Here is a 20,089-nt window from a genome sequence, read left to right on the forward strand (position 1 = left end):
GTTAGTCGAAGGGAGTGGCCCTTTGAAATCGATAGCGAGGCGTTCAAAGGGCCTAGAAGCCTTGACCAGGTGGGCCCTGTCTGGTCTGTAGAAGTGCGGTTTGCACTCCACGCAGATCGGGCAATCCCTGGTGATGGCTTTTACCTCCTCGGTGGAGAAAGGCAGATTTCGGGCTTTAATGTAGTGGGCGAGCCGGGTGACCCCCGGGTGGCAGAGGTCATTGTGGAGGTTCTTAAGCGGTCGCTCTGTGCGCTGGCACACGTCCCGCGGGACAGGGCATCTGGGGGCTCGTTGAGCTTCCCTGGTCGATACATAATATCGTAATTGTAGGTGGAGAGTTCGATCCTCCACCTCAGAATTTTGTCATTTTTAATTTTGCCCCTTTGCGAGTTGTCAAACATGAAGGCAACCGATCTTTGGTCGGTGATGAGGGTGAACCTTCTACCTGCGAGGTAGTGCCTCCAGTGACGGATAGCCTCCACAATGGCTTGTGCTTCCTTTTCGATTGAGGAGTGTCGAAGTTCCAAAGCGGAGAGGGTTCGGGAAAAAAATGCGACTGGTCTCCCTGCCTGATTTAGTGTGGCTGCAAGAGCTACCTCTGAGGCATCGCTCTTAACCTGGAAAGGGACGGATTCATCCACCGCCTGCACGGCAGCCTTGGCGATGTCCTCCTTGATGCAGTTGAAGGCCTGGCGAGCCTCAGCTGACAGGGGAAAAAGTGTGGCCTAAAAGAGTGGGCGGGCTTTGTCCGCATATTGAGGGACCCACTGGGCATAATACGAAAAGAATCCCAAGCACCGTTTGAGGGCCTTGGGACAATGAGGAAGAGGGGGTTCTAAGAGGGGGCACAAACGGTCCGGGTCGGGACCCAGGACTCAGTTTTCCATGACAGAGCCGAGGATGGCTAGTCTGGTCGTGCGGAAAATGCATTTCTCCTTGTTGTATGTGCGGTTAAGCTTCTGGGCCATCTGGAGAAATCGGTTGAGGTTGGCATCGTGGTCCTGCTGGTCATAGCCGCAGATGGTGACGTTATCCAAGTACGGAAACGTGGCCCGCAGCCCGTACTGGTCCACCATTCGGTCCATTGCTCGTTGGAACACCGAAACCCCATTCGTGACGCCAAAGGGGACCCAGAGGAAGTGGAAGAGGCGGCCATCGGCCTCAAACGTCGTGAAGTGCCGGTCCTCCAGGCGGATTGGGAGTTGGTGGTATGCAGACTTCAGATCCACCGTGGAAAGAATCCGATACTGGCCGATCTGATTCACCATGTCTGCAATCCTGGGGAGGGGGTGTGCGTCGAGGAGCGTAAGCCAATTAATAGTCTGACTATAGTCTATGACCATGCGGAATTTCCCCCCGGTCTTGACGACCACCACCTGAGCTCTCCAGGGACTGTTACTGGCCTCTATGATCCCCTCACGTAAAAGCCTCCGAACCTCGGATCGAATGAATACCCTGTCCTGTAGGCTGTACTGCCTACTGCGAGTGGCTATGGGTTTACAGTCCGGAGTGAGGTTGGCAAAGAGAGGAGGAGGGGGAGATTCGCAGTGTGGCTAGGCTGCAGACAGTGAGTGGGGGGTAGGGGTCCGCCGAAGCTGAGGGTGAGACTCTTGAGATTGCATTGAAAGTCGAGTCCCAATAAGAGTGGGGCGCAGAGTTCGGGCAGGACGTATAGTTGGAATGTAGAATAGCTAGCGCCTTGGATTGTTAGAGTTGCGACGGTGCGCCCTTGCATATGGACAGAGTGGGAACCCGAAGCGAGGGAGATAGTTTGCCGTGTAGGGAAAACGGGGAGCGAACAGCGTCTTACCAGATCTGGGTGTACAAAGCTCTCAGTGCTCCCGGAGTCGAAAAGGCACGGTGTACTGTACCCGTTGATTTTGACCATTGTCATAGAGTTGTTGAGATGCTTTGGGCGCGATTGTTCCAGTGTGACTGCGTTGAGTTTCGGGTAGTCGGTGGCTTGGTCGGTTGCGCTGGGATGGCCCCGCGATGAGTGCCCGCTGAGGTCGCAGTTTTCAATCGAGTTTTCTGAGTGTGGAGAGGATGGGGCCCAAGATGGCCGCCCCCGTGGATCGCACGTGGCGGGCGGCGAGGAAGATGGCGTCCAAGATGGCGGCCCCCATGAGTTGCCCGTGGTGGACCGCGTGGTGGGGGGCCGCCAAGTTGGCGGCCCCCATGGATTGCACGAGGCGGGTGGGGCCAGAGTCGGGGCATAGGCCGCTGCGTTCCGGGGCCTGCGAGCCTGCGAGTGCGGAGAGCGATTACTTTGTGCCTCTGGAGTTTTAGGGGCTGGTGCCTTCCTTGCCAGGCACACTCTGGCGTAGTGGCCTTTTCGCCCGCAGCTGCTGCAGGTTGCGTTGCGGGCCGGACAGTGCTGCCGCGGGTGCTGGGGTTGGCCACAAAAGTGGCAGGCTGGGGCAGCATGGTGGCTGGGTGGCCGTGCGGCGCAGGCCTGGGGGAGTCGCTGGTCGGGGGCCCATGACGGGGTCGCGCAGTCGGCAGGAAACGAGGTGAGGCTGCGAAATGAGACCTCCAGAGTTGTAGCGAGTTCAACAGTATCTTCTAAATTTAGGGCCTCCTTCTCCAGCAGTCGCTGGCACACATAATTCGATCTAAGGCCTGCAACAAAGACATCGCGGACAGCAAGTTCTCTATGCTCTGTAGCAGTTACAGTCTGATAATTACAGTCCCGGGATAAGGCTTTTAAGTCTCTGAGGAATTCTTCTAGCGATTCTGTAGGGCGCTGGCGGCAAGTAGTAAAAACGTGGCGCGTGTAGACCTCATTAATAGGCCTCATGTACATTCTATCGAGTAGGGCTAGGGCCTCTGTATATGAGCCGGTACAGTTTAGCTGAGTAGATATACGATGGCTCACCCTCGCGTGCAGTAGGCTGAGTTTCCGCTCCTCCGTCGTTTCTGGGGTGCTTGCTTCAGCCAGGTAGGCCTTAAAACATCGGAGCCAATGCGAAAAGATTTATTTCGCCTCTGCATCCTGCGGGTCGAGTTCCAGTCGGTTAAGCTTGAGGGCTGATTCCATGGTCATTCCTTACTGTTTCTTAAGATGATTAAATTGATGAGACCATCAATTCACGCGACACGTGGTTAGAAGTGAACAGTGGTTTTAATCGTCTTACAACAGAGCCTGCCTATGACACGATGAACTCCAGATGAACTGCAGGCAGGGTCTCAGCATCAACCTTTATACTTTATACTTTGGGGGGAGGAGCCGTGGGTGGAGCCAAGGGTGGAGCCCAGTACAAACTCCCGTACACTCCCAGTGCAGCTCCCCCTAGTGGCAGAGCACCGCAACTGCTCGTGTGCCGAGCTTACAGAGACATAGTAATACAGTGTGAATTACGCTACTGTGATTCACCACACACTGCCAAGGGTCAGGGCCTGAGGGAGCCATGCCTATGAAAGGAGGGTGGCGAGAGAGTATGAAGGGTGGGGAGGTGGTGCAGGGCAGGTAAGGAGGAGCCACTAAGACATTGGAGGGTGAAGGTGGATGTACTGGAAGGGGTGTCTGTAAAGGGGTGAGGTGGGAGCTTGAAGAGGGGGGCCCCCAGGGACCCTATAGTAAGGTGTCCTCACTTGGGGGGATGTGGGGTAATGCCCATGTGTGTGGGATGGCATTTACCATGGATGGTGTTGCTTTATGGGCACCCACAAGCTCACTTAGATATCAGTGCACCCTTTCAAAATGGCAGCCAGATCTCTGAGGAGCCGGTCTGACCAGCAAATTCAGTAGTGAAAAAAATTCGAAGGCAGTGATCTACCCGAATGGGGACAGAGCCCCGCAGCGCACGAGATTAGCCGGGTGTTTCCCAGCGCTCGGAGTGCCGAGAAGCACCCCGCTGCCTAACGCCCATTCAGATAGGTACGGGGCTTCAGCAGGGAACTCCCTGACGCAGCCGCACTTAGCCATGTATTTGGTACTGAGGAGCTCCACTCGCGGAATTCCTCGGTGCAGCAAGAGATCGGGACGCCATTTCCAAATGATGTTCCGGTCTTTCGAGCACCCAATGTGACCACTGAAACCCCCTCCAAACCCCAACTCACTATAAGAGGGTCCCCCCCTCCCGCAACTCCCCACCCATGCAATGTACACTCCGGCCAGATCACCGCTGCGCAAAAATGCAGACTGGCCCCCTGGCAGTGCCCCTGCTGGCTCGCGGTGCCACCTGGGCACCTTGGCAGTGCCAGGCTGGTACCCAGGGACCGGCATGTTTGTATTTCCAATTGGGACTTATGCTATGTGTGTCTGCTGGTGTAACGGCTGTTTCCTTTGACTGTGAATAAACTAGTGTTTACTTGTCTACCCGGCCTCCAGGGTCTTTATACTCTCCAAAGCCTGTTCACCATCTACAAAGTACAAGCCTGGAATGTGATGAAATATACCCCACTTGCCTGCGTGAATGTAGCTCCAACAACACTCACGAAGCTTAACTCCATCTAAGACAAAGCAGCCCACTTGATTGGCACCCCATCCACCTCTGGCACACAGTGACAGCAGTGTGCATCAGTGACTAGATGCAGTGCAGTAAATCGGCAAGGCTTCTTTGACATCACTGTCCAAACTTGCAACTGACCTGTACCACTTTGAAGGAAAGGGACATGGAAATACATCACCTCCCAGTTCCCCTCCAAGTTACACATCATTGTGATTTATCTCTGCTTCTTTATTTTTGCTGTGCCAAATCCCGGAACTTGGTGTTTAATAGCACTTTGGGTGTATCTGCACCACGTGAAATGTAGCAGCGAAAGAGGGTGGCTCACCCATATCTTCTCAAGGTCATATAGCAATGGACAATAAATGATGGCCTTGCCAGCAATGCCTACATCCCATGAATGAATAGAATAAAGGCCAATATTTCACTGTGTTTTCTTGGCTGCTGCCAGTCTTACTGGGGTTGAGAAGGCCTGATTGCACAGGTAAATCATTGTGTCACAAACTGCTTCCGTTACCTTAGCGTGATGTCATCACAAATCAACATGATGTTATCTACTCTGAAATCACTAGCCAGACTATCATGGCTGCCTTCCATGAACACAGAACACTTTGTCGCTCAGTGCAGCTGATTTAGTGGAAGACTGGCTGTCCAGTAATGGGGAAAAGTGACTTGGCTCGCATTCTTAAGACCTTGGCTGCAATGCAAGCACAGCAAGTATATTTCACAGAGTTAATGGCACACAGCCAAACTGCAAAATGAGTAAAAGGCGAAATAGAACTAAACAACCATGGTATTGAAAACACAAGAGCCTGCAATGGTTGTGAGATCAGCCTTGTAAGCAAATGTTTCATCTTGTTGGCAATCACCAAGGTTCCTTAGACAGCACCTTCCAAACTCACAATTGCTGCCATCTAATAGGACGGGGGCAGCAGATTCATGGGAACAACACCACATGGGAGTTTCCCTTCAAGTTGCGCACCACGATTGCTGTACCAAAATCCTATAACTCCCTCCCTAACAGCACTGTAGGTGTACTTACGCTACGTGAACTGCAGTGGTTCAAGAAGGCAGCTCACCACCACCATCTCAAGGGCAATTAGAGATGGGCAATGAATGCTGGCCTAGCCAGTGGAGCCCACATCCTTTAAATGAATTTTAAAAAATCTTGACTCAAGGCTAAATCCACAGGATGAAGAAAAAGATTGAAGATTATTCTGAACTCCAAGGAGTGTTAGTTGAATTGTGGAATCATAAATCATAAATATACAGATAAAATCGGATTCAAATGCTAATACTGAACCAATGACACCTTACATCAATAGAAAAACATTTTTTTTGCAAAATATGGCACAGGATTTCGACCCTTATTATTGGAAGCTTGAAGAAGGGAAAAGCAGGTTAAATTTCACAAATTTTACATCCTATGAATAATCTTATTGACAGAAAATCTTGTGGGCACACTCATTTCCATGTTAAAATTCCCAATTATGTGCTCACAGCAGGCAAAAGAATGCACCAGCAGCACAAATGTGAACGTTTTCCGCAGTATCACCAGAATAATAGTCAGCTGTGAAACACCTTGACAAAAAAAAGATAGCAAGAGAATATAATGCAGAACAACCTTACTTACCATTTGAGGCAGTTTTATGTCTGCAAGGCTACGTATCAGCGCCTGACTCAACCCAGCCAGCTCTTTGAATAAGGCTTCATTTTGTTCTTCAATCACTTTGTTTTCATCTTCGATTGTTTTCAAATTCTTTTCCATGTTGGAAATCTAAAAACATCAGTGCTGAATTTTAGCACAGTGGTTCAGTGAACATAACACACCTTTGACTCTGACTCTAATCTGGTTAATTAATGCATTTAATTGTGCACCAACCACTGTTTCATTTCTCCTAGCATTTTATTTCAGACCAAATAAACATGCTAAAAACAACAAATACTGCTCTTACTATCAATTATGAAAAAAATGAAATGAAAATCGCTTATTGTCACGAGTAGGCTTCAATGAAGTTACTGTGAAAAGCCCCTAGTCGCCACATTCCGGCGCCTGTCCGGGGAGGCTGGTACGGGAAGGCGCCGGAATGTGGCGACTAGGGGCTTTTCACAGTAACTTCATTGAAGCCTACTCGTGACAATAAGCGATTTTCATTTCATTTTTTTGATATGGATGTTGAAGTGTAGTGTGAATAACCTGTCTCACAAAAATAAACATTCTTCTCAACACTGACGTAAGAGTGACATCAATGGAATGACAAATTCTAAAAGTTCTATACCATGGGAAAGTATTATTCCACGCAGTAAAACCTAAATAAATTATTTTCAACCACCTTTTGCGACATAAAGAGACTCTGTAAAGGGAGAGTAACTGCATAAAGACATTTATAATTGATAAATCCAAAGGGATAATACAGCTTACCAAGAATGCATACTTAGGAGACCAATCTCCAGGCCAAGTGGATAATTAGTGGGCTTTTCATTTCTGGGATTTTGGCCCGGTTTATACACTGAGCATGGGCCCCCTGCACCTCACCATAAATGATGGGGGTGAGCTGACTTCAGGTTAGCCGGCTCACCCTGCTTTAATGTTGGTGACAGACTTTTAATTAGTATGAAGTGCAATTTGAGGCTGTCGCCAGGGGGAAATCCCACCTCATCCAGCTGCCAGCCAATCAGAGGTCAACAACTCTGCCTGCCAGAAGTGGTTACCCTCTGTCAGTACTGCAGGCATGCCGAGGAATTGGATTTCAGTGATGGACCTGGACATTCAGGTACTTTGGAATCTCAGTGGGGCCAGGCTGACAGGTCCCGTCGAGGGGGGGTAGGGTGGACATTGGCAGCATGGGGGGTTGGGGAGGAGCAAATCTGTGGAGAACGGCTCTGATTGACTCCGGGAGCCCAGCAACGGGTAACCCTCCCCTTAACTGGCCAGAAGTCCGTTGGGTTAAACTAGAAATAGTGGTGGGTGTATGATCAAAGCAGTGGTAGGCTGTGGCCCTTAATTTGACATTGATTTTCCACTTAAGGCCGTTCAATTGGTCCACAGATGGGAAACTCACTCAACACATCCCTTACTCCTCATAAGATCAAGGCGGAGCTGGAGGCGACCAAGCTGCAGATGTTACGGCACCCTAAGGTACGGGTCCATTCACCGACTTTCATGCTGGCCCATTCAATGTTTTAAATCCAGCCCAGATTATTAATAGAAAAGTCTCCTCGATTTTGTACCTGCAATGGTCCAGAGTGACACGAGTTTGAACAGTCCCAATTCAGCTTCAAGGATAAGGGGCGGGATTCTCCGACCCCCCACCCGGGCCGGAGAATCGCCGCCCCAACGCCAACTGCTGGATTCTCCAGCGGCGGGGACGGGAATTGCGCCGCGCTGGTCGGGGGCCGTTGGCAGCGGCTCCCCCAGCGATTCTCTGCCCCGCGATGGGCCGAGTGGCCACCCGTTTTCGGCCGGTCCCGCCAGTATAAATTATACCAGGTCCGTACCGGTGGGACCTGGCTCTGTGGGCGGCCTGCGGATTTCTCGTGGGGGGGGGGGGGGGTGGGGCACGGGGGGGGGATCTGGCCCTGGGGGGCCCCCACAGTGGCCTGGCCCGCGATCAGGGCCCACCGATCCGCGGGTGGGCCTGTGCCGTGGGGGGCACTCTTTCCCTCCGCGCCGGCTGGTGTAATGGTCCGCCATGGCTGGCGCGGAGCAGAAACCCACTACGCATGCGCTGGGATGACGCCAGCACACGCTGGCACTCCCGCGCATGCGCCAACTCGCACCGAGTGGTGGAGGCCATTCGGCGCCGGTTGGCGCAGCGCCAACCCCGCCAGCGCCTGCCTAGCCCCTGAAGGTGCGAAGGATTCCGCACCTTTCGGGAGGCCCGACGCCGGAGTGGTTCACGCCACTCCTTGGCTCCGATACGGCTCACCCCGCCGGTTAGGGGAGAATCCTGCCCATGGTTTAGAACACACACTTGGCATCAGTTGGAAATGTCACCAGGACAGGTCCAAGCAAGGCTGATACAGGAAATAGAACAAATTTCACACCGTTGCAGGAGAGGGTGTTCTTCTGAGGCTGAGTACAGAGTTTTACTCTGCAAAAAGCTACATATTTGTAATGAGCAGGAAGGTTTACATAGGAACATTTTCAAGGGGCGCGACCTGCTGGCTGCATTGTACCTGAAAGGCGGTACGGCACTGCTAGTCGATACCGGGGGTCCCCTCTTCCATAATCTAAACGGCTCGCCACGCCTCACGAGAACTAATACAATCTCGTGAGATGTTGCAATCTGAATCCTGCCAATTGTGGGCGGGGTCACTATCTGACAAATCTGCATATTAGAGCGAGACAGCTAGTTAAGTAACAAATATGTTTAAACTCCACATCAAAGGCCGTTCAATACCGATGCTCCAGAATTCGAGAAATGTTTACAAATAAAACCTGAAACAAATAATCGCTATTGAACATTTATAATTAGAATTTTCTCTAGCAATTGGTTTAATATAGGCAACTCAATCACAATAACAATTTGACATTTGCATTTCACTTCTACAGCTAATCTTACTCTGATATGCACTCTCCCGATCTACTGAGGCCCCGGGATCTAAATCCTTAGTCTCGGAGCGCCGTTCAGTGCTGGTCCCCACAAATGGGGGACAGACGGAATGGCAATTGGGGGGATTGGAGGCCCCAGGTGGTTGTGGGTGGCACCCTGGCAGTGCTGGTGCCATGTTGGCACTGCCAGTCTGGCACTGCCAAGATGCCCAGGCAGAACTGCTGGGGTGCCAGGCTGGCAGTGCAAAAGCACCAGGTTAGCATTTTTCCCGCGATGGGGATCGGGCCCAGGGCTTCCCTGTCTGTGTGAGGTGGGGTGCATGGGGCCCGAGGAGCCCGTTATAGGTGAGTTAGGGCTTTTGGGGGTCGAGATTTTTAAATGGATCCCTGACCTCTTCCTACACAGGCAAGCTGTGCATTATTTCCTTATCTATTTCAGAAACTAAAATATTAAAGAATTTGCTTTCCAATGAAAGGACGTCAATGTGAAACGTTAACTGTATTGCTCATTATTTCAAATTTCCAGCATCCACGTTATTTTGCTTTTCTTTAAATTACTTCCCCAGTTCTATTGAAATTGGTATGTTTGATGTTAGTAATTTATTTGCATATTTCTGTTGCAACAACACTGGACAAAAATTATCTCTATTAAAATAAGACTCTGGAAAACCGGGGTCCTATAATTGTACCTGTGACTGCAATTTCACCATATTGGATTCCATCTCTGTGTTGGATTCATTTAGTTCACTGATCTCTTTGTCAAGTTGTTTAATTTCTTCATCATTCTCAATTGCTGTGAGTAAAAAATGAATTTAAGGAAGTCGTCATTATTTGTAATCAAAATCCAGAAAATGCTGTCTGTATATATTCCACCATCTACTCTTTTAGTGAAGACATTAATCCTTTATTTAGAAAACCACTTATAAGAATGCATTACCTGGGGCCGATTTAGCTCACTTGGCTAGACAGCTGGTTTGTGATGTCGAGCGAGACCAGCAGCACAGGTTCAATTCCTGCGCCAGCTGAGGTTATTCATGAAGGCCCTGCCTTCTCAACCTTGTCCCTCGCCTGAGGCGTGGCTATCCCCAGGTTAAATCACCACTAGTCAGCTCTCCCCTCTCAAAGGGGAAAGCAGACTATGGCGACTTTACTTACATGCTTGCCTAGTGCTATTGTTAACTTTAATTTCTAACCCCTGGATAGGAAATGCAGTCATTAAAAGTGGTAAAATGTTGGAAAAGTGCTTCTGTTTCAAAATACCCTCCTTTTTAATCATACCAGATACTTAAAAATTTTTAATGGTGCAATTTATTTGGTGGCACCAATGAGCAGCATCCCCTTCCCTCCCTTTCTCCTCTGCCTCTCCAGTGATGCCAATTGTAGAAAGCATTGTAAAGTGGCTTGATTTCTGACAATTTGACCGGGAGCTTCTCTGGAGCCGGCTGACTCGGTGATGACAAGTTTCTTTGCTTGTATGCTGGGTTTAGTCAGATTTGCTACGGCTCTTAGGCCGATCTGGACTTCCCTATTCAGTTATGCAATGGAGCCACTTTGAGATGATGTCATGGCTATCACCAACAGGTTGAGAGCAGAAGGTAAGTTGAAGGGTTTCCAGATTGGCCACAAGATTGACTATTAAAAAAAAACTGTTGAGAGTACAATTCTCATATGCACACAGGGAGTACTTCTCAGTATTTTTTTCCCCCATTGCAACAATCAGTAGCATCAGTCCATTGGTTGCTTTATCCCACAGTACAGTTATTATTACTTAGTGCATTCATCGTTCAGGGCTAAAGTGAACTTAGTCACTTGGATTCAGATGGATAAATATTATTTGTTGTGCACATCTTCAATTGCAGACAACATTCAAGTTCATGTGCAATACAAAGCCACTCATTTACATCACCTTGGTAACTCATGTTCTGTTTTTAATTCATGTAAATGTTTCCAATATTGGGGGAAGGGGGATCAGTCTTGTGATTGCATCCATTTTCTTTGAAAGCCACCAACCAGTGACCTTGCAAATTATAGTTACATTGTTCACTAGCACAATGGAAGATTGCATTGATTTTTAATTTATTTTAATTCTTACCGTCGCTAGCTCTAAATTTGGTAGTTAGTAGATCCTCCCCTGAGAATTTTGCTTTCTTCATGGCCAAAGTAGCCCTTGGACAGCCAGAAAGACTTAAAAAAAAAGAAAAAAAATAGTTACAAAAGTGAATGAGTCATGAAGGTAAGTTTGAAAGTAGACTACGGTCAGAATTTTACACTCCCTCACCTACGGGTATTCAACTGGTGGCAGGAGGGGTGGGGTGGATGGGCGAGTGTGAAACTGAAGCCACAGGAATCCCTCCCCACCCCGACCACAAAGCGATATCATGCTGAGGTGGGCAAGGCCTCAGACGAGAACCAATGGCCAATTTATTCGGTTTCCCACCCAGCCTCAATTTTTTAGGCTGATGGGAGGATTGAACTTGAATGGGGAAAGATCGAAAATCAACAGAGTAAAATCTCGGCGGGAAGGGGAGCCTTCATTAGAAATTGGGTGCTCCCCCTTTAAGATGTGGTGATCTCAAGACGTCCCTCCTCTCCCGGCCCCTCCCCTGATCACCCACTTTGTGTCCCCACTTGGCCTTCATTACCCACCCTGCCCTGGGACTCTTTGAACTTACCTGGGCCTCCGGTGTCCGGAAGTTTTGGGCATCCCCTACATTTTTACTCCTGTCCATTGCAGGTACTGTAGAGCTGCCAGCCAATCAGGCAGGACTTCCTCCTGAGTGGGGGTTGAAGTCCTGCCTGCAGCCAGTTAACGCTCTTTTGATTGTGAAATGGCTGCGGGGCACTTGGAGTGGGCAGGGATGTGCTCTTCGAGTGGTGGGAAGCGAGACCCGCAATCCAAAAATTTCAGGCCTAAGAATTTTGTATGCACGTTTAGGGATGCACATTTATCAAAACTCAAAACTGGAATTAAAGCATTATAATGCTGTCAAAAACAGTTAAACTTATAACTATTGGACAAAATGAGAAATTAGGTCAGTCAACAAAATCTACATATGAATGCTTAACAGTTTTATGCTACATTATGTCTGCACTAACTTCATACAGGCTGAATAGGTTAACGTGCTGATGCTGATTTGATACTCAGATCGACTTGCTTGTTCCAAATACTTTGCAACTGTTTTTTTTAACAAAATTCTGGATTGATTCAAAACTATGCAGGTCTCAGCTATATTCCATGACATGTCAATTACATTTCATGCCCTTATTAACCTCCCTTTTCGCAAGAGCTCAACAGCACAAGAGACAGGATCAGGCCAGTTGAACTTGCTCCGCTGGTCAGTACGATCAGGACAGATCTTGGGATTCAACACTACTTTCCTGCCCGCTCCCCATATCCTGAGAGACCAAAAGTCTATCTACCCAGCCTTAAATATGGGTCGCAATTTAACGGCTGTGTCCGCCGGAAAGGGGAAGGGACGAGGCCAGTAGATCCTGCGAGAGGCTTCTTCCAGAATTCCTGATGGTCGTTGAGACTCGCGAGATCTAACGAGATCGTGCCCACAATGGGCAGGATCCATACTTGCAGAGTTAAGTGAGCTTAAAAGCTTGTTCACATTATACCCCATCTGCCATCTTGTCACCCACTCATTTAAATCTCTTTGCAGCCTCTGTGTCCCCTCACGACTCACATTCCCACTCAGCTTTGTATTATTAGCAAACACTCTATGTCCCTTGTCTAAGTCAGGATGGGTCGTGGGCAGGTGTCGGAAGGGTGGTGGAGCTGAGGGTCGCGGTGATCCCGAAAGAAGAATTTCTTCTCGCTGCAGCTCATCAGCTGCTAATGGCATTTAAACTGAGAACTGTTGAATAATCAGCCGTGCAGTCTTCCAACCATAAGAGGCAACAGTGAGCAGGTCAACGTGCCCTGCATGTACACTTGGCGCCAAGAGCCCAGTACGTATGTGCTTTCGGCGCGAATTCACAGAGGCAGGCTCCTTTCATTTTCCAGCAAGGGGAATGTGAAGATGGACTGTTTTGTTAGAAGAGAGAAGCGGCCAGATACACAAAAAGACAGTGGGCGGGATTCGTCGACCCCCTGTCGGGTCGGAGAATCGCTGGGGGGGGGGGGGGGGGGGGGGCGGGCGGCATGAAGCCCGCCCCGCCGCCGGCTGCCGAATTCTCCGGCGTCGGGGTTTTGGAGGGGGCGGGAGTCGCGCCGGTCAGCAGCCGCCTGCAGCGGCCCCCCGGCGATTCTCCGGCTCTAATGGGCCGAGCGGCCACCCGTCTTCAGCCGATCTAGCCAGCGTAAATCAAACCAGGTCCTTACCGGCGGGACCTGGCTCTACGAGTGGCCGGCAGAATCCACGGAGGTGCGGGGGGATCTAGCCCCGGGGGGGGTGCCCCCACGGTGGCCTGGCCCGCGATCGGGGCCCACCGATCCACGGGCGGGCCTGTGCCGTGAGGGCACTCTTTCCCTCCGCGCCGGCTGCTGTCAACCTCCGCAATGGCCGGTGCAGTGAAGACCCCCCTGGCATGCGCTGGGATGATGGCAGCACACGCTGGCACTCCCGCGCATGCGCCAACACGCGCCGGTCGGCGGAGGCCCTTCGGCGCCGGATGGCGGGGCGCCAACCCCGCCGGCACCGGCCTAGCCCCAGAAGGTGCGGATGATTCTGCAACTTCCGGGCGGCCCAACACCGGAGTGGTGCACGCCACTCCTCAGCGCCGGTACAGCCCGCCCCGCCGGTTTGGGGAGAATCCCGCCCAGTGTGCCTACTGGCCAGGGTATCACATCGGAATCTGCTGGAGGGAGCTGAAGAGTTCACGGCAGGACAGAGCTGTGCTAGTGTTAGCTTTGTTAGTGTACAGAGCTCAAAGGCCTCCGATGAACAGCTTGCAGAGAAGAAACTTAAATTGGGAACGAACCAGTATAAAAGGTGATTCCTCGAGGTATGGTTCTGTTAATTGTACCAATGCAAATCAGGATGCAAAGCCCATGTGTTACATGCAAGGAAGTACTGCCAATTGAGAGTTTAAAACCCTCATAACTGCAAAGCATCTAGAGACTTACTCATGGGGTGCTGGAGAACAAACCTCTTGATTTTTTTTCAAAGGATGCAGTGATAACTGAAGTTATCAACTGAAGTCCTTAGCAGAAGTGTAATGACAAAGCACAATTATTCTTTTACATGATAGCTTACAGCATAGCTAAAGAGAAAATGCCCTACATTGTTGCAGAGAGATTAATTCTCCCTACAGCATTAGACATGGCTTGCAGTCTTATATGAGAGATCAGCTGAAAAACATAATGTCTTCATGCTTAGGGATAACACAATGGCTCACTGAATTTGTGATATTGCTGAGAATTTAGAAATGCAGCTTATTTCTCATTTAAAGTCAACACAGGAGTTCTCAAGACAACTGGATGAAAATATAGACATTTCAGATTGTGCAACCTTGTTAACTTACGCCAGGTATGTTTGGCACAATGAATTTGTTGAGGATTTGCTGTGCTGCTTGACGGTACCAACCAGCATGACTGGTGCACAGGTCTTTGAAGCATTGAATAGTTACGTGGTTGGAAAGTGCAGGCTCAACTGGGTTCATTGCAGAGGAATCACAAACGATAGGGCAGCCAACATGACTGGGTGAAAACAGCAGAGTTATAATAAGGATTAAGGCGCCAGCTGATCAGGACATCGTTTGGAATCATTGTTTTATTCACCGTGAGGCAGTGGCATCAAAAGGAACTCTTCCTGATCTTGAAGTGGCGTTGGAAGGAATTGCGAAAGTTCTGGATTTCATTAAACACAGCGCACTCAACACATGGATTTTTGAGGCTCTGTGTTCCGATATACACACACATATATTCTTCCACGCAGAGGTATGTTGGCTGTCAAGGGGTCGGGTGCTTATCGAGGTTACAAACTGAGGTATGAAATCTATGCTTTCTTCCTTGCGAAATCGTCCACTCTGGCTGATTCGTTTGATGATGAAAGTTGGATGCTAACTATGGGCGCGATTTAACGGCAAAAACAGAATCCTGTTTTGGGCATGTTTAGCGGCGTATTTCAAGGCGTCTGCAGCACAACCCCGCTATCAAACGGGCAAGGAATGCCCTGCCAAGGCTGCACTTACCTTCAGTTCCTACACTGAGGAGGCCATTTTTAAATGCCACCCCAATCTCTCGACCCCACCCCTCCCCGTGACCTCCGGACTCCCTGAACGCCCCAATGTGCCTGTTATGGGGGCCGGGATTCTCCCCTACCCGGCGGGGCGGGGGGTCCCGGCGTGTCGGAGTGGCGTGAACCACTCCGGTGTCGGGCCGCCCCAAACGTGCGGAATTCTCCGCACCTTTAGGGGCCAAGCCCTCACATTGAGGGGCTAGGCCCGCGCCGGAGTGGTTCCCACTCTGCCGGCTGGCGTGAATGGCCTTTGGCGCCACGCCAGCCGGGGCCGAAAGGGGCCCGGCATGCGCCGGAGCGTCAGCGGCTGCTGACGTCATACCGGCGCATGCACAGGGGAGTGGGTCTCTTCCGCCTCCGCAATGGTGAAGGCCATGGCGGAGGCGGAAGAAAAAGAGTGCCCCCACGGCACAGGCCTGCCCGCCGATCGGTGGGCCCCGTTCGCGGGCCAGGCCACTGTAGGGGTACCCCCCGGGGTGAGATCGCCCCGCGGACCCCCCCAGGACCCCGGAGCCCGCCCGTGCCGCCAATCATGCCGGTCAGGTAGGTGGTTTAAACCACGCCGGCGGTAGAGGCCTGTCAGTGGCGGGACTTCGGCCAATCGCGGGCCGGAGAATCGCGGGGGGGGCCCACCGACCGGCGCGGCTCGATTCCCACCCCCGTCGAATCTCGGGGGGCGCAGAATTCGGGACACGACGGGGGCGGGATTGACGCCAGCCCTGGGTGATGGGGGTCGGAGAATCCCGCCCGGGTCTTTGAGCCCCCAGTGTGGACCAGTGCTAAACGGCTCCATAGCTAGGTCACCCAGAGACGGGCATTCGTTCCCGGGCCTCTGGAGCATTGGGTGCCGACATAGTTAAGTGAGTGCGAGATCCAGATTTTGACGCCTCAAGAGATCTCATTAGATATTGTAAGACGTTCCGGGCATCACAAATCTCATGAGCGGCCTTTCATGAGATTTAATGGTCCTCATCGCATCACTGAGTCGGGAGCGACGAGGCCGTTCGATCCTGCCATATGTCTTATCTTGCAGACATCTTTTCAATTTTAAATGAACTGAACCTCAGATTGTAAGGGGAAGATGATGATTACTTTCGGTGCTGTGAAGAAATAGGGGGCTGAATTCTCTGCCGGCGGGATGCTCCCTTTTGCCGGCAACCCGGGGGTTTCTCGATGGAGTGGGGATGCCCCACAATGGGAAATCCCATTGACCAGCCGGCATAACGGAACATCCCACCGACATGCTGAAACTGAAATGTGGCACGGCGGGACGAAGAATCCAGCCCAGGTTCTTTCCAACAGTCATTGAAAGTTTGGCAAGTGCGAGTACAAAACCAAAACTACTACATGTTCCCCACACTGCTACAATACATGGAAGAAAACAGTGTTGGGAAGGGAACTGTCAATAAACTGGTAAGCCTTATTCAGTCACATCTGGCTGTGCTGATAAACTGTTTTTGTCGCGACTTTCGAGAGGAGAAGTTTCAGATTTTGAAAGAAAAAAGGTGTGTGAAAAATCCCTTGTTTGAGACCCCAGGATCAGTTATTACCTTCCAGCTGACTCTAAGTGTGGAGCTTGGACTGCTACACCTGACCTGTGACAGCGTATTAAAAATACGCCACAAGCCCATAAGGTTGTCAGAATTATGGAGTAGCACCTCTCAGAAGTATCCATTGCTGAGTAAAATAAGACTTTTGTTGCCATTGGTCTTCACGACGACCTACATATGTGAGGTTGGATTCTCCTTTCTCACAAAGGTGAAGATGGTACAAAGGAACCAGCTGAAGTCTGCACCTATTATGCTCATTGCCTTCTTCTTCTGAAACTGATTGGAGTGAGATCGTGAAGACCAAGCAGGTTCACCCTTTGCATTAAAGGTAAGAGAACGTGGCGTGGGTCGTGAAAGTCAGCTGATGTGGATCCCGAAGGACGGTCAATTGGCAAAAGTGAGTCCGGGAAAAAAAGTTTGTAAAACACTGGTCTAGGTCATTAATTTAGATTGTAAGTACTGAGGCCTCAGCACTAGTGCACTCCACTAGTAACAGCCTGCCACCTTGAAAATGCCCCACTAGTAACAGCCTGCCACCTTGAAAATGCCCCATTTGTGTCTACTCTTCCTTCCTCTCTAATATCAAATCCTCTATACTTGATAATATATTACCTCAACTCCATGAGCCGTTATCTTGTGTATTAATCTTTTGTGTGGCACCTTATTGAATGCCTTTTGGAAATCCAGGTCTGCATGCTAGATTTCAGTGATTTATGGACAATGATACCCAGGTCCCTTTGTACATCACTTTCTGATTTCTTACCACTTAGGAAATACTCTGCACATCTGTTTCTTCTTCCAAAATGGATTACGTCACATATTTCCATATTATATTCCATTTCCCATGTTCTTGTCCACTAACTAAGTCTGCCCAAATCCTCCTTTAGCCCCTTTGCATTTTCCTCGCAACACACATTCCCGCCTAGCTTTGTATCATCCACGAACTTGGAAATATTACATCTGGTCCCCACATCCAAATCACTGATATATATTGTGAATAGCTGGGCCCCAAGCATTGATCCACGCTATCCACAGCCTACCAATGCGACATATTGTTTTCTGGGGCTGAAATGGATCCACAGATTCCCACTGTTGCAGTCACGACACACCACCATGTCTGTCTAATCTTATTGATTTAATTCTCTTCCAGTTCCTGCATGAACTCTACGGTGTTCTGCGAGGATCTATCCACGATCCCCTTCCTACTTTTATTCTCCAGCCCCTTGGAGGTGTCATCCAAAAACAGTGTCAGTTTCCACATGTACACTGATGACACCTAGGTCTACCTCACCACCACCTCTCTTGACACTTCTACAGTTTTTACATTGTCAGGTTGCTTGTCCAAAGTCCACTACTGGATGAACAGAAATGATCTCCAACTAAATACTACGAAGACCAAAGACAGAAGCCTTTTGAACCTTCAGTTCTCATTATGAACTCTGTTTTTTAGCCACTGACTGCATCCCTCTCCCTGGCAACTCTCTTCGACTGAACCAGACTGTTTGAAAACAAGGTGTCACATTTGACCCTGAGAAGAGCTTCCAATCACATGTTTAACATCAACATCACTAAGACTGCTATTTACCAATTCCTTACCCTCACCCAGTCTGCTCATGTCTCAGTTCATCGGTTGTTGAAACCCTCCTTCAAGCCGCTGTTTACTCTAGACTTGGCTATACCAATGCACTTCTAGCTGGCCTCCCATATTTTACCCTCTGCAAACTTGAGGTTATCTAAAGAACCGTTGCCAGTGTCCTAATAAGTCACAGTAAGCTTCTCACTCACCATCCCTTTTCTTGCTAATCTACATTGGCTTCCGATTAAGCAATGCCTTGATTTAAAAATCCCCGTCCTTTGTTTTGAAATCAATCCATGGCCTTGCATACCTGTTCCCCCATCTCTATACTTTCCTCCACTCCTACAACCATCCAAGATATCTGTGCTGCCTGATTTTATTCACTCTGCCACTGTCATCTATGCCTCCAGCTGCCAAGGCCGAAGGCCTGGAATTTTCTCCTAACACCTCTCTTCCTCTCAAATGCAAATAGAGCAGAAGCAAAGTTTTTAAACCATTTGAGCCTCGAAAATGTGCTTGGCTTCATTAGCTGTGGAACACATAAGGCATTCCTTGCCTTTTTCTGTCTGTAATTTCGAATGCAGATGATAACCCAATTATTTATACACGGGTTAACCTTTCTAACAGGGTAGTAATTTTTGGAATGACACATGGGTTTTCACCAAAATTGCCAACACTAATCCCTGGCTTTTACTTTTCCTTCAGATTATGAACTGTTGTATATTTTTAATAGTATCGGATTCATGTTGCAGTAATAAAGTTACTCTTGGCATTTGAAAAGATTTATAACTTTATTTCAGAGTAACATGTTGTGAGCTAATTTATTTTTAACAATTGGCCAGTCTAGGTAGTACAGTATCACCCAGAGCTGCTGACAATGTAATGATGGTTGTTTAATCGGACCATAAAGCTAAAGTGCTTCATAAATGCTTTTCTTATTCCTTCGAAAGTTTAATTCTGCACTATTACCTCCTTATTATTGTTTGTCAGACTTCTCTTCCATGTGTTTAGTTTACTGACAGCACGCTGTTCGCAGTTTTACTGATAGTTTTCACCCATTAGGACATAAATATTGTGACGTTAGCATTGGAAGATTAGTTTCATGCAGATGCTTGACGTCAACTGACAAAAGGAGAAAAATAAATCTAGGTCCCCATGTTTAGCACATTTGTCTGAAATTCTTTTTACTGTCATTTCAGTGGAGGTATTTATGCACTTATTTTAAACAGTAGAATGTTGTGGTTTTAAATATTGTTTAGTTGACTTTTCAGGATAATGATATGTACCTTCGATGCGTAAGAAAACTGCCATTAGCATGTCCTGAACCATCACACCCTGGAGTTGGACAAGCTGGCCCATCTCCTTTCACAGGTTTCCAAGTAAATGGTGACCCATTGTGGAATCCTTCCTTTTGTCTGCGTGCGGCCAAAGGACAGCCAGATGCACTCCGATGTGATGCATACTTGCCACTTACATGCCCGAGCCCATCACATCCAGGAACAGGGCATCTAAAGAAAAACAAAGATTTGATACTGGTTAATTGTGCGATTAGCTCCAACAAAACGAGAAGCAGAAATGTCGCAAAAAAATAAAAAGAAACTTGTACGGGGCAAAACAAAATATCTAAATATTATGAAAGTTCACATGCGATAGAGGAGAACCTACCATGTGTTACTCACAGATAGTACGGGGTTTGGTGTATGGTTGTGATGCTTAACTGAAAAGCAGGCAGGGCTCTTAAGATCCATGCTCAATTATAACCGATAGGATAA

General features: G+C 49.1%; 1 protein-coding gene across 1 annotated transcript in view; it reads right to left on the reverse strand.

Moving 5' to 3' along the window:
- Nucleotides 1-20,089, reverse strand: part of myt1b (myelin transcription factor 1b) — a 221,233-nt gene that overhangs the window by 20,739 nt on the left and 180,405 nt on the right. The window contains 4 exon segments of the mRNA XM_038803365.1: nucleotides 6,085-6,228; nucleotides 9,696-9,799; nucleotides 11,099-11,190; nucleotides 19,604-19,825. Coding sequence (XP_038659293.1) covers nucleotides 6,085-6,228; nucleotides 9,696-9,799; nucleotides 11,099-11,190; nucleotides 19,604-19,825 — 562 coding nt within the window.

Source organism: Scyliorhinus canicula, chromosome 7 (genome assembly GCF_902713615.1).
Source record: "Scyliorhinus canicula chromosome 7, sScyCan1.1, whole genome shotgun sequence".
Taxonomy (NCBI): Eukaryota; Metazoa; Chordata; class Chondrichthyes; order Carcharhiniformes; family Scyliorhinidae; genus Scyliorhinus; species Scyliorhinus canicula.